The 11,684-nt window shown below is 43.8% G+C and overlaps 1 protein-coding gene across 1 annotated transcript; it reads right to left on the reverse strand.

The window, feature by feature from the left end:
• Positions 1-277: 277 nt before the first annotated feature.
• Positions 278-11,577, reverse strand: NOA1 (nitric oxide associated 1). Its single transcript, XM_035097174.3, has 7 exons — positions 10,407-11,577; positions 9,217-9,381; positions 7,959-8,164; positions 3,860-3,991; positions 2,475-2,591; positions 1,009-1,126; positions 278-651 (listed from the first exon to the last, which is right to left on the reverse strand). The coding sequence occupies exons 1-7, from the start codon at positions 11,557-11,559 to the stop codon at positions 425-427; spliced, it is 2,118 nt and encodes a 705-aa protein (XP_034953065.3). The 5' UTR covers positions 11,560-11,577; the 3' UTR covers positions 278-424.
• Positions 11,578-11,684: the final 107 nt, after the last annotated feature.

Raw genomic sequence — 11,684 nt, forward strand, 5'->3', positions numbered from 1 at the left:
CTACCGTACTACCCCAGTTTATGGAGCTCAAACATGGACAGGGTTTTGAATCATTTGAATGTACAGATGTCCTTGATTTTCTCTTATCTTACCAAGTTTCATAAAGGAGCTAGGCAATTAGGTGCACATGAGATAGCTGGGAAGCCAAGCCCAGAGTTTGACATCTAGAGGATTGTTTTGTAGTACCACTATGCTCTAGTCTGGGTCTCTACTAGTGGCAGGAAAATGTGTATTGGCCACAAAGAAGGGAGGTGATTCATATAAATGATACAACACGTTTAGAACTTTAAATCCTTATTTATTTATTTTTTACAAAACTTGTTTTACAACAAACAATCTGAAAATAAAGGTATGTTCAGTGGAAATAGCACTGTGTCATGCTTGGGTAAATGACCTGTTGGGAGATTTCATTATCTACAGTTTCTTAGATTTTTCCCATCCTTGTTTCCTTATTTACATCTCTCTTCAAGTTCGCCACAAGGGGAGGTGGTCTTTTAGTCGCGTATGCTGCACTTCGATGCAGACGACGTCCTTTGATGTGAATGATGTATGGCAACAGAGGTGGTTTACGTACTGTCAGTGTTGTCCCTTCAGGAGTATAGCATTTGAGATGTACTTTGTCATTCAGATGAGCTGTTACTGCAACCCAGCCTGTATAGAAGAAATACCAGAACATGTATATAATCTAAACAAAATGAAATCAGAACACTGGGCTTATTGGCTGAACAACTTGAACGAAGCAGGACTATGTCAAATTTCATTTTAAGACAAAATATATATTTAGATCATACTCTTCTTTTTTTTTAAGGGCCTGTCCAAAAATCTTTACACTCAGTAAAATAAAAAGAACTTGATAAGAGATTGAGAAATTGGAAACATCCCCCCCCCAAAGTCTATTACACTACACTAGCTCTCTGGTTATATTCATCATCAGGACAGAACAAGAAGTACCAGGGCACATACCGGTAGCTACCCTGCCCAACAAAAGAAAACATTTGCAGAAGTTACCAGCAGATGAAAGCTTTATATCAGCCACTGCCTCAGCACTGCCAATTCCTTCCAACATCACATCCTGATGGACAAGTGGCGGGAATTCTTTCATTCGTTCTTCACCTCCCATAGGAACCTTGTATTACAAGCCAGGGATTAAACAGTAAAAAAATGAATAACTTCATTTACATAATAACGTAATTAGTAAATTATAAAATAAGTGGCAGGTCAAGTCGGTGGGGAAATAAAGCCCAGTGGTTGGGGACAAGCTAACCAAGAATAAAGTAGGCTGGCAGCTGAGCAAGCAACAACTACGGTACTGTATTTTGGGGTTTTATTTTCACTGTTTTTTAAACCACTTTGATTTGTGAGAAAACTATTACAAATGAAAAAGGAAAGAGAAGACAGGATTTAACAAGAAGAACAGATCAAACAGACCTGTCAACTATTGGAGGAAAGGGTTGCTTTAAGATAGTTTTCATGTTTAGGGGGGCACTCTCTTGTGGACAAGCTTCTGTGGCACACATGCCAATGGCAGGATTACAAGGCCTGAAGCCTTTGGCCCCCAAACCAGAGGTTCCTCACTCTTTATTTAAAGTGGTGTCTTGTCAAAATGGGGACATTGACTGCACTCTAATCCTCAGTACACTTTAAGTGTTGATCACAACAGTTTTTTAAAGTAAAAAACCAGAATGCGTGGTCACACATAATTTCTCAATTTCTATGGATATTCTGGAATGAAACTCCATGTAACTGCAGGATTCAGTAGACTTAAAATGACATCAGGTGGATTCACTTATTCTATTTAATAATCTTTTTATCCCTGTGGGGTCCTCCCCAGTTCCAATATTGTCTCTTCATTTAGGAATCCTGGACTAATCTCACTGACCACTGTAGACTAAGAAGTGTGAAATGCACTTTCTCTTGATTGCAATCAAGCTTCTGTTTGAACTCTTCAAGATGTCTGATGGTGCTTATAAGATTCAGGATGAACAAAAGGAAATAACTACACACAGCTTTGGCTATATTCCAGTTTCTTAACACTACTTTAGGTATTTCCACCCCACGTAAGGCCTAGATTGTAAAGTACCTTGTTAGAAAGTTATATGCATTAACAGCAGTAAAATTAAAATCGTAAGATACCACATATTGCAATGGGGCTACCCTATAGGGTGGCATTAACAGAGAATAATCTTTTTGCAGTAGTCCTCACGGAATGCTATTTAATTCTATTATCATCTTTGCTGAGATTGGATAGAAGCAAAACAATGTGAAGTATTATTTCTTTCTTGCATAAAGTGGAAGACCACCAAGATACAGAGAACTCATCTGAGACAATGCAGTCATGGTGCTGGCTAAGAGCAGAACAAAGCCTGCCTTGTACTAGGCCTAAGAGGCACAATGATGAATGGCTGAGGAAGGAGAGAGATCACAAGGCATTAGCCCTCATAGATTCTCCAGTGGTAGAGACAGTACTGGCTTACCTTCAGTAATGTCTGACCTGCATGCTTTTGATAGACAGCATCTGCTTTTTCTAGTGTAGTGATGTGCACAGGCAACAAATTAGAGGCCACAACAGAAAACCAGCAGGACTGGACTCCCTAAAGAGTAATAAAGCTGAAAATTAATTGTCTGAAATTAATTCTATTAAGTTTAAAATACCAGTTTCATCAACAAGCTTAAAGCCATCTTTGCTAACAAGAATTCTCCATTCTCTATAGTTGACTGTGATTTAGTGATTGAAGGCTGGACAGACTTGCATTCTTATAAACATTTCCAGATCCACAGTTACTAACAAGGGACTGGAGAAACAGGATTTTCAGCCTGTTTCTATAGTTATTCCACCCTTGCCTTTTAATTTAATACCCAAAGAAAAAACATAAAGCCCTTAATATAATGTTTCCAGTTTGGGAAGAGATATCATAAGATTCAGCAAACAAGAAACACAGTGTATTTAATGAACAATTTAGCTTAGCTGTGTTATTTTGGCTTTCTTACAACATGATATTCCAAAACTTAGGAAACATGCACACATACACTTTTTCATTAAAAAAAACCAAACAGTTGAAGCTTGTTTTCCTTTTGCTCAGTGAAGATGCAGACAACTTATTCTATTTCAGACATACAGATGAAGTACAGACAGTTCTTAAAGAGCTTGAAAATAATTGCTGAAGAACTGAACAACAGACATCACCTTATTGAATACAGTGGACCCTCCGGATACAAATTTAATTCGTTCCGGGGGTCCGTATGTACCCCAAAATGTCCACATCTAGAGGCGACACTTCTGTGCACGCATGCAGCACGATAGAGCGCTTCTGCGCATGTCGAAACCTGGAAGTACTGTATACATTTCCGGGTTTGCCGTGTTAGCAAACCGAAAGTTACATTACCCGAAGGTAACGTAACCTAAGAGTCCACTGTATTCATCCTCATAACTTGTTAGTAACAAAGTTACAGAAAATCTTGTGAATATAAACAATGGAAAATCAATCCTTTTGTTAGCCCAGAGGTACTGTCAGAAACTGGATCTCTACCCAAAGGAAAACTTTTTTTTTTGTGGTGGTGGGGAGTGAAGAGAAGGATCAGAGAGAATATCAGAGGCAGATACTTGAATGACCCTGAAGAAGGGAGTGGCTATATGACCTGAGGCATTTAGTAAGTAGTTCCCCATCGACCTCTGGTGGTGATGACTATGAAGCACAAGTTATTTATCACTACTGAGGGAAGAGAGGGGGAAATGTTCATTCAAATTGCCAGCTTTCAGTCTGGAACATACCTCACACAGCCTATTCTACTACACTCTATATAACATGCATTACAAATGAGAACTTTAAATCAAGTTCAGAATAGCTTCTGTCTCCTTTACCTGCAAATAATCTATGCGTCCCAAAGCACCTAGAAACAACGTCATCCCAGGCTTAAGCACAAAGGACCTTGGAACAATTGCACAGGTTGGCAAGACAAGCTTGACTTCCTTCTCCTTTAACAAGTTTAAAACCTAAAACCAAAACAGAGTCCATTATACAGATGAAACACACTTTCATTTTTTATTTCTCTTTCAGATTTATAGGACAGCTTAAAGTTATTTCATATGCAGTTGACAGGAAAAGTGATTATATAAATCATGTTTCTCAGGGTATTGATAGCAAGATGGCACTTGTCATCTAAATACTATTCAGGTGCAGGAATGCTATAGCTACTTAAGGCAGAATTAATTAAAAATGTAATACACAATGGCCTTAATCCAAAGAAGCCATGTATATGTTTGCTACAGTGATGTAAAAGGTAAAGGGACCCCTGACCATTAGGCCCAGTCGTGAACGACTCGGGTTGCGGCGCTCATCTCGCTTTACTGGCCGAGGGAGCCAGCGTACAACTTCTGGGTCATGTGGCCAGCATGACTAAGCCGCTTCTGGTGAACCAGAGCAGCGCATGAAAAATTTGTTTACCTTCCCGCCGGAGCGGTACCTATTTATCTACTTGCACTTTGACATGCTTTCGAATTGCTAGGTTGGCAGGAGCAGGGACCGAACAACAGGAGCTCACCCTGTCGCGGGGATTCGAACCGCGACCTTCTGATTGGCAAGCCCAAGAGGCTCAGTGGTTTAGACCACAGCGCCACCTGCGTCACATCACCTGGTGATGTAGCTCTCTCTAAATACTCTACTGGTAGTTCAGTATGTTCAATAAACCTTTAGATTTCATTTATTGAACAGCAGCTTCCAAGAATACCTGGCCAACGGTTTAAACGGGTGGAGTGTCAGAAATAACGGGGGAAATGCTAAAATTCAGGCCAAGTCCCTGAATTTATATGAAACAGGTCTTTGGATATCTGCTTGCTCAATTTATTTCACTAGCTTGAGTAAATTCTGCAAAGGATCACCAGCAACATATTTTGCTGATACCCCAGCTCTCCAGCTAAAAACAGCAACGCAAATCATAGAATCGTAGAACTGTAGAGTTGGAAGAGGTCCCCAGGGGCATCTAGCCCATCTCCCTGTATTGCAGAAATCACAATAGTTGTACATACCAATTATCATCAAAGGACATATCCAGCCAATTCAACTAGATGAGCACCATAATGTGTATTTCATCATCAGGGCAATTCAGCTGCCCTGTAAGGATCTCCCTTGCTGGAACAGAGGGCTATTTTTTCACATGGGATAATATGGGTGGCATAATAGAATTTGTACATTTGTTCATGATGTTCATGAATTTGTACATTTGTTCATGATGCAGCAACATATCATTGCAAATTTAATCATACATGGGCAAAGTTATTGGAAACTGAAACAAAACCCATCCACTATACACATTCAACCAACTCCTGGCCCTCTGAATGAAAGCTTCAAAGCTGTCTGCGTAATCAACAGCTACACCCAGCAAACTAGATCAAAGACAACAATTCATTTTATAGAGAGCATTGAACAAAAATCAATCATTCATTACCAGGTCTAACAGAGAGCCATGAGAAGCTTTTGCTACAGTAAATTCTGTGCTATTCTTTTAATAATAATAATAATAATAATAATAATAATAATAATAATAATTTATTATTTATACCCCGCCCATCTGGCCGGGTTCCCCCAGCCACTCTGGGCGGCTTCCAAAAAAAACAGAAATTCTAAAATACAGAAATCCATCAAACATTGAAAGCTTCCCTAAACAGGGCTGCCTTGAGATGCCTTCTAAAGGTCTGGTAATTGTTCTCTTTGACCTCTAGTGGGAGGGCATTCCACAGGGTGGGTGCCACTACCGAGAAGGCCCTCTGCCTGGTTCCCTGTAACTTGGCTTCTCGTAATGAGGGAACCGCCAGAAGGCCCTCGGAGCTGGACCTCAGTGTCCGGGCAGAACGATGGGGGTGGAGACGCTCCTTCAGGTATACCGGACCGAGGCCGTTTAGGGCTTTAAAGGTCAACACCAACACTTTGAATTGTGCTCGGAAACGTACTGGGAGCCAATGTAGGTCTTTTAGGACCGGTGTTATGTGATCTCGGCGGCCGCTCCCAGTCACCAGTCTAGCTGCCGCATTCTGGATTAGTTGTAGTTTCCGGGTCACCTTCAAAGGTAGCCCCACGTAGAGCGCATTGCAGTAGTCCAAGCGAGAGATAACTAGAGCATGCACCACTCTGGAGAGACAGTCAGTGGGCAGGTAGGGACTCAGCCTGCGTACCAGATGGAGCTGATAAACAGCTGCCCTGGACACGGAGTTGACCTGTGCCTCCATGGACAGCTGTGAGTCTAAAATGACTCCCAGGCTGCGCACCTGGTCTTTCAGGGGCACAGTTACCCCATTCAGGACCAGGGAGTCCTCCACACCCGCCCGCCTCCTGTCCCCCACAAACAGTACTTCTGTCTTGTCAGGATTCAATCTCAATCTGTTAGCCGCCATCCATCCTCCAACCGCCTCCAAGCACTCACACAGGACCTTCACCGCCTTCACTGGTTCTGATTTAAAAGAGAGGTAGAGCTGGGTATCATCAGCATACTGATGGACACCCAGCCCAAACCCCCTGATGATCTCTCCCAGTGGCTGCATATAGATGTTAAAAAGCATGGGGGAGAGGACAGAACCCTGAGGCACCCCACAAGTGAGCGCCCAGGGGTCTGAACACTCATCCCCCACCACCACTTTCTGAACACGGCCCACTTTCTGAACACGATTCAAAGTTACCCAGCTTTGAATCAAGCAGATGTGCTTTGTTCTAAATAAGCAGTTCATTAAGTAGTCTTAATTAAATTTTTTTACTCTATTACCGGTATTTCAGACCTTCCGTCTTGTGTCAGGTTGGTTTCCAAAGTGAATTTCATTTTAGCATTTTTGAGCTGTGTGCACACAGACACACACATATACAAAGACACTAATAAAGGATTACTGTCCAGAGCTGCTTCTACCTTCATCCAGCTCTGGGTTTCTTTCATCCACTTTTTTTTTTAAAAAAAAAACCTTAGAAGAGTGAGTTATAGGATTAATTTTACAATGCATGTGACTCCCCACTTTTGAGGGGAGAGTCTAAGTCAGACACCCCCAAACTTTGGCCCTCCAGATGTTTTGGACTACAATTCCCATCTTCCCTGACCACTGGTCCTGTTAGCTAGGGATCATGGGAGTAGTAGGCCAAAACATCTGGAGGGCCGCAGTTTGGGGGTGTCTGACTTAGACTCTCCCCTCAAAAGTGGGGAGCACCATCTAAACACCCTTTAACTGCCCTCTCTGCCACTCTCTCTTCAATCCACACCAAAAATACTTTATCCAAAAATATCCACAACTAGCATGGAAGCTCTGGGGCTGTCTGGAGGCTATGCGGGAAAGCAGCTGCTCCTGCTGCGCTACCCCATTCATCAACTGTTAGGCAGGGAAGCAGAGCAGCCTCAACAAAGCCTCACTACACCTCAGGTCTCTTTGGGGTTTCCTCTGCCCTCACTGACATCCTCTTTGGACTCTGGGGTGTCCTTGCAAGTCACCAGGATACTCCAGCTCTCTCCCACCATTTCTATCTATCTATTTATTTATTTATTTATTTATTTATTTATTTATTTATTTATTTATTTCCTGGCGCCACACACAAGTAGAATGTGCATTAGTTGGGGGGGGTGCCTGTAATCAGGGAAGGTCTCTCAGTCACTTAAAACTGGACATGAAATTCACTCAAATGTTATTTCTTTAAAAAAGACTGAATCCAAAGCATAAGGAAAGTTGCACTTTTCAGAAAATGCTTCTGCAGCACCTGAACAAGACCTCACACAATAAAATAACGAAGTTCTACAGAAGTTCTGCTTCAGCTAACACAAAAGGTTGTGCGTGCTCCTGCTCAAGATTTTATACAACAGGGTTAACATTGTTTGATTTAGTGTCACTTTTTCACATAATGTTCTAGTGGAAGACACTTTTCGAGCCAAACCAACACCTTTCCTCTTCTTAGTCCTACATAACAAACTTCTTAAAAGTAGAAGAGTTAACTTACACAACCATCTTTAACAATCCCTGGAGTGTCATGAAACCAGCGAGCGTCTTTCACTTCATTGTATGTGAGTTCAACTTTCTTAGTAGCAGTTACAGGTGGAACTGAAGGTTCTTCCTCCATACCAAAAGACAATGTTTCAGCATCAAACTCAATTTCACGATTTTTTTTCAGCTTTTCTGGTATTCGAAATGTTCTCCCAATTCTTCCTACATCAAAAGAAAAAACAAAACAAATTATATTGCTTTTCTTCAGTTAGTAGTTTTTGTCCCTTACAAACTTCCCATGATCCGGCTTTCTGGAGGCAGCAGCATCTTAACTGAGCTTCAACATATGGAGCGAAGGCCACTATTTCCGATTAAATTCTAGAATGATATGCTGATATGAACTGTGTATTTGACCACTGTACATAACCCCTTCTCTGCATCCCCTGTGCATTTATAATTTTTCAAAAGGTCATGGGATCATATAATTTGTATCCTGATTTTCTGGCACGTGCTTAATTATATTTGTATGATTGTTTCATTCATTCAATTCTGAAATTTTCTGGGAATACAATAAAAGCATTTTTTTTACAAAAGAAAACAGTTGTGGGCCACTCAGAGTATGACTGATGTTGGCTATCACCTTTAGAGTTAAGATCTCACTCTGAAAATACGTACTACAGTAGACAATCACCTTTTAGCCTGCCCTCTGGTGATTAAACTAAAGAAATGAGCCAGTCTTCTTACTGTATCCTCTTTTAAAGTTTAAATTCTCTCTCTTACTTGACTAATCTGTCCTCTACAGTCATACCTCAGATTACAGCTGCTTCAGGTTGAGTATTTTCGGGTTGCGCTCTGCGCCGAACCAGGAAGTACCGGAATGGGTTACTTCCAGGTATCGGCGCATGCACATGCGCAGAAGTGCTAAATTGTGCTTTGCGCATAAGCGCCGAATCGCAACCCGCACATGCGCAGGTGTGGGTTGTGAACGCTGCGGGTTGCGAACGTGCCTCCCGCACGGATCACGTTCGCAATTGAGCGTCCACTGTACTATGTTCAATGGGACCCAGGTAAGCATGCATAGAATTATAAGCATGCATAGAATTACAATCTTAGTCCTAGATATTATATAAATTAAAACAAGTACAGTTGGGGTGGTAGGCAACATTAGTTATACTTGGGATTCATGCACACTTCCTCTTGTCCCATTGCTTTCCTCCAGGGAAAACTGCTCTTTAGTACTCAAATCAGCTTCAATGTTCTCAGAAAGTACTCACCTATTAAGTACCCTTGCTTTTTGAGGATTGCAAGCTGCTTTTGCTCATCTTCACTGAGGTCTTCTTCCATTTTCTCTGCATCTGCCTTCAGTCTTGCTTCCCTCTGGAATATTCTGTAAGGTGTAGGATTAATAATTGGAAATTTCAGGAGATTCAATGTCGTTCCTAAAAAAACAACAACAGAGGATTAAGATTTTAAGTAAGTATAAGCAATGCTAATATGGCCCCCAAACTATTATGGGACATCCAAAGCTCTTGCAGGCAACCAGAAAGCTGTGGAGAGAAGCTTTAAATACAGTAATAAGAAATACAGAAAACAGATGGCAAAAAAATTGTTCTGTTATTTCTTACATTTTGACAGCCCATCTTCTTTAGAGCTGGTATTTTTATGTTGTGAACCACCCTGTGATCTTAGAATGAAGGGTGGTATACAAATTTAATAAATAATACTAGTAAATAACATCTATACTGTTTCTCATATTAAGTCTTGTGGCAGTGTATCTCAATATTAAAATCAAAACATTAAAATACTGGAAGAAAATACAACTGAAAAACTAGGAAAGAATTTGGATACTGAGATCAAGCACCAGCAAAGGGCTCAAAGCACAAATGTTTACCAAAGATGCCTAAGCTTCGTAAGACGGCATGCTCATACAGTCTTGCTAATTCAAGGTTTGGGTTAAGAGTATCGGGCAAATACAGAACTCAAGTGCTATATAAAAATATTCAATGTTATCTAATTTGTTCATGTCAGATCCTCATAGCCTATGCATTCCAGTGCTTCAGTATTCCTCCTGTCCACATGATAGTTGACTTATGTGTGACTGGTTTCAGAAGAATAGCTGTGTTTCTCATTCTTGCTATGAGTCTTATGGCAACTTTAAAAAAGCTAATAAAATGTCTAGTGTGACACGATTTTTTTGTTAATATAAGAGTTTAGTGCCGCTCATCAACAACCACTGATTTGCTGTTGTTAAAGCATCACATGGCTGTGTGACAAGTGTAACAGGCATGGACAGCTCCCAGCCATATGTGTGTTTGGAACAAGGAACAGGCACTGACTTTTTTTTATCATCTCCAGTATTTCTGGAAGAGCATCACAGCATTACATTACTCAACCATAAATTATGTTCCTATATGGGCTTCCTCAGGTTGGCCTAAAAAAGTAAAAGTGCTTCCTCTGACCTGACCTGGCCAAGGCGAGATTGTTGCCCTACTGATCACATCAGAGGCTCTAGACTTGCAGTAATCCGAATGCAGAAGGGCATTGAACAGGGTAGACTTCCCAGTATTAGTGCCTCCCACCAGGTACACATCCCCGTTGAACTTCCAGGAGCGCTGCAACTTGGAGATCAGCTCTTCCACCCCATAGCCGGTCTTGGCACTGATGAGGTGCACATCAACCACACGCTGCTGTTTCTGCGTTGCCGCCGTCGGACTAGGCTTCTCCAGGTCCACGAGACCAGCACCAGCGCAGGACTCCAACAGACGTTCTCGGAGACGGCTCAGGTACCGGGGCGAGTCGCCGGGCAACAGGTCCACCTTGTTCCCCAGTAAGAAGAGGTGCGCCTGGCTGCCCACCAGCTCGGGCAAGTCGGGAGGGATGGAGTCGGGCATGTCCAGCACATCCACCATGCAGAGCACCAGAGGTGGGCGGCCGTGGCGAGGAGGGCTGCGCAGGGCTGCGCTCACCACGCGGCGGTACTCCTCCCGGGGCATCTGCACCTCCAGCGCCTGCTGGTGATGCACCAGCATCCAGCAGCGCTGGCACACAGCTCCCTCCAGCGCCTGCTGTCGGCGGGTCGCCCCTTGCCCATCCTTCCCTTCCCTGTCCTCCTCCTCTTCTCGCAACAGGCTCCGGTATTTCTCGCTGGGAAGGTACCCGGGCACCGCAGGGTCCCGGCAGTGCAGCTCCGCGCCGCAGCCCGAGCAGCTCACTCCGCTCGACGGCACGGAAGGATCTGGATGGCCGCTGGGCCGGTGGGTCTCCAGGGACGGCTTTCTACGGCGCGACAGAGGCGGCCGGCTTGCGTCGCCGCTCCCGGGCTGTTCCAGCTCCGGCCTCCCCTCAGGCTCCCGCTGCTGCTGCTGCGAGTTTCCCACCTTCGGCAGCCACGGCTCTTCCTCAGGGACGTACTCGAGGAAGACGAACTGTTCCTCCTCCTCCTCCTCATGCGGAGCGGCCGCCGCCGCTTCACAGCGCCTGAGGGGCTCCTTCGAGCTCGCGTAGGCGGGGAAGCCGCGGGTGGCGGCGCGCCAACGCAGCGCTCCTCCGCCGCCCCATGGAGGCCGCCGCCAAAGCTGAGGGAAAGCCAGCAGCGCGGCCCGCCTCAAGCCGTTCATCGCCCGTTCAATAGACGCGGCGAGGCCGGGGAAGGCAAGCGGCGCGTGAGGGAGAAGGAAGCGAGTACGCCGCCCAGAGCGACTCCGGGCTCGCGGTCCTCCATGCGCCGCGCCCCCTGTCGGGG

This window comes from Zootoca vivipara, chromosome 15 (assembly GCF_965207765.1).
Source record: "Zootoca vivipara chromosome 15, rZooViv2.hap1.1, whole genome shotgun sequence".
In the NCBI taxonomy this organism is placed as follows: Eukaryota; Metazoa; Chordata; class Lepidosauria; order Squamata; family Lacertidae; genus Zootoca; species Zootoca vivipara.

Excerpts from the sequence above, each read along its gene's own strand:
- NOA1 (XM_035097174.3), bottom strand. The coding sequence starts at position 11,559 with ATGAACGGCTTGAGGCGGGCCGCGCTGCTGGCTTTCCCTCAGCTTTGG. Across the intron at positions 2,592-3,859 it reads GACGCATAGATTATTTGCAG|GGAGTCCAGTCCTGCTGGTT; the intron begins GTAAAGGAGACA and ends ATTACTCTTTAG. Across the intron at positions 652-1,008 it reads TATAAAGCTTTCATCTGCTG|GCTGGGTTGCAGTAACAGCT; the intron begins GTAACTTCTGCA and ends TCTTCTATACAG.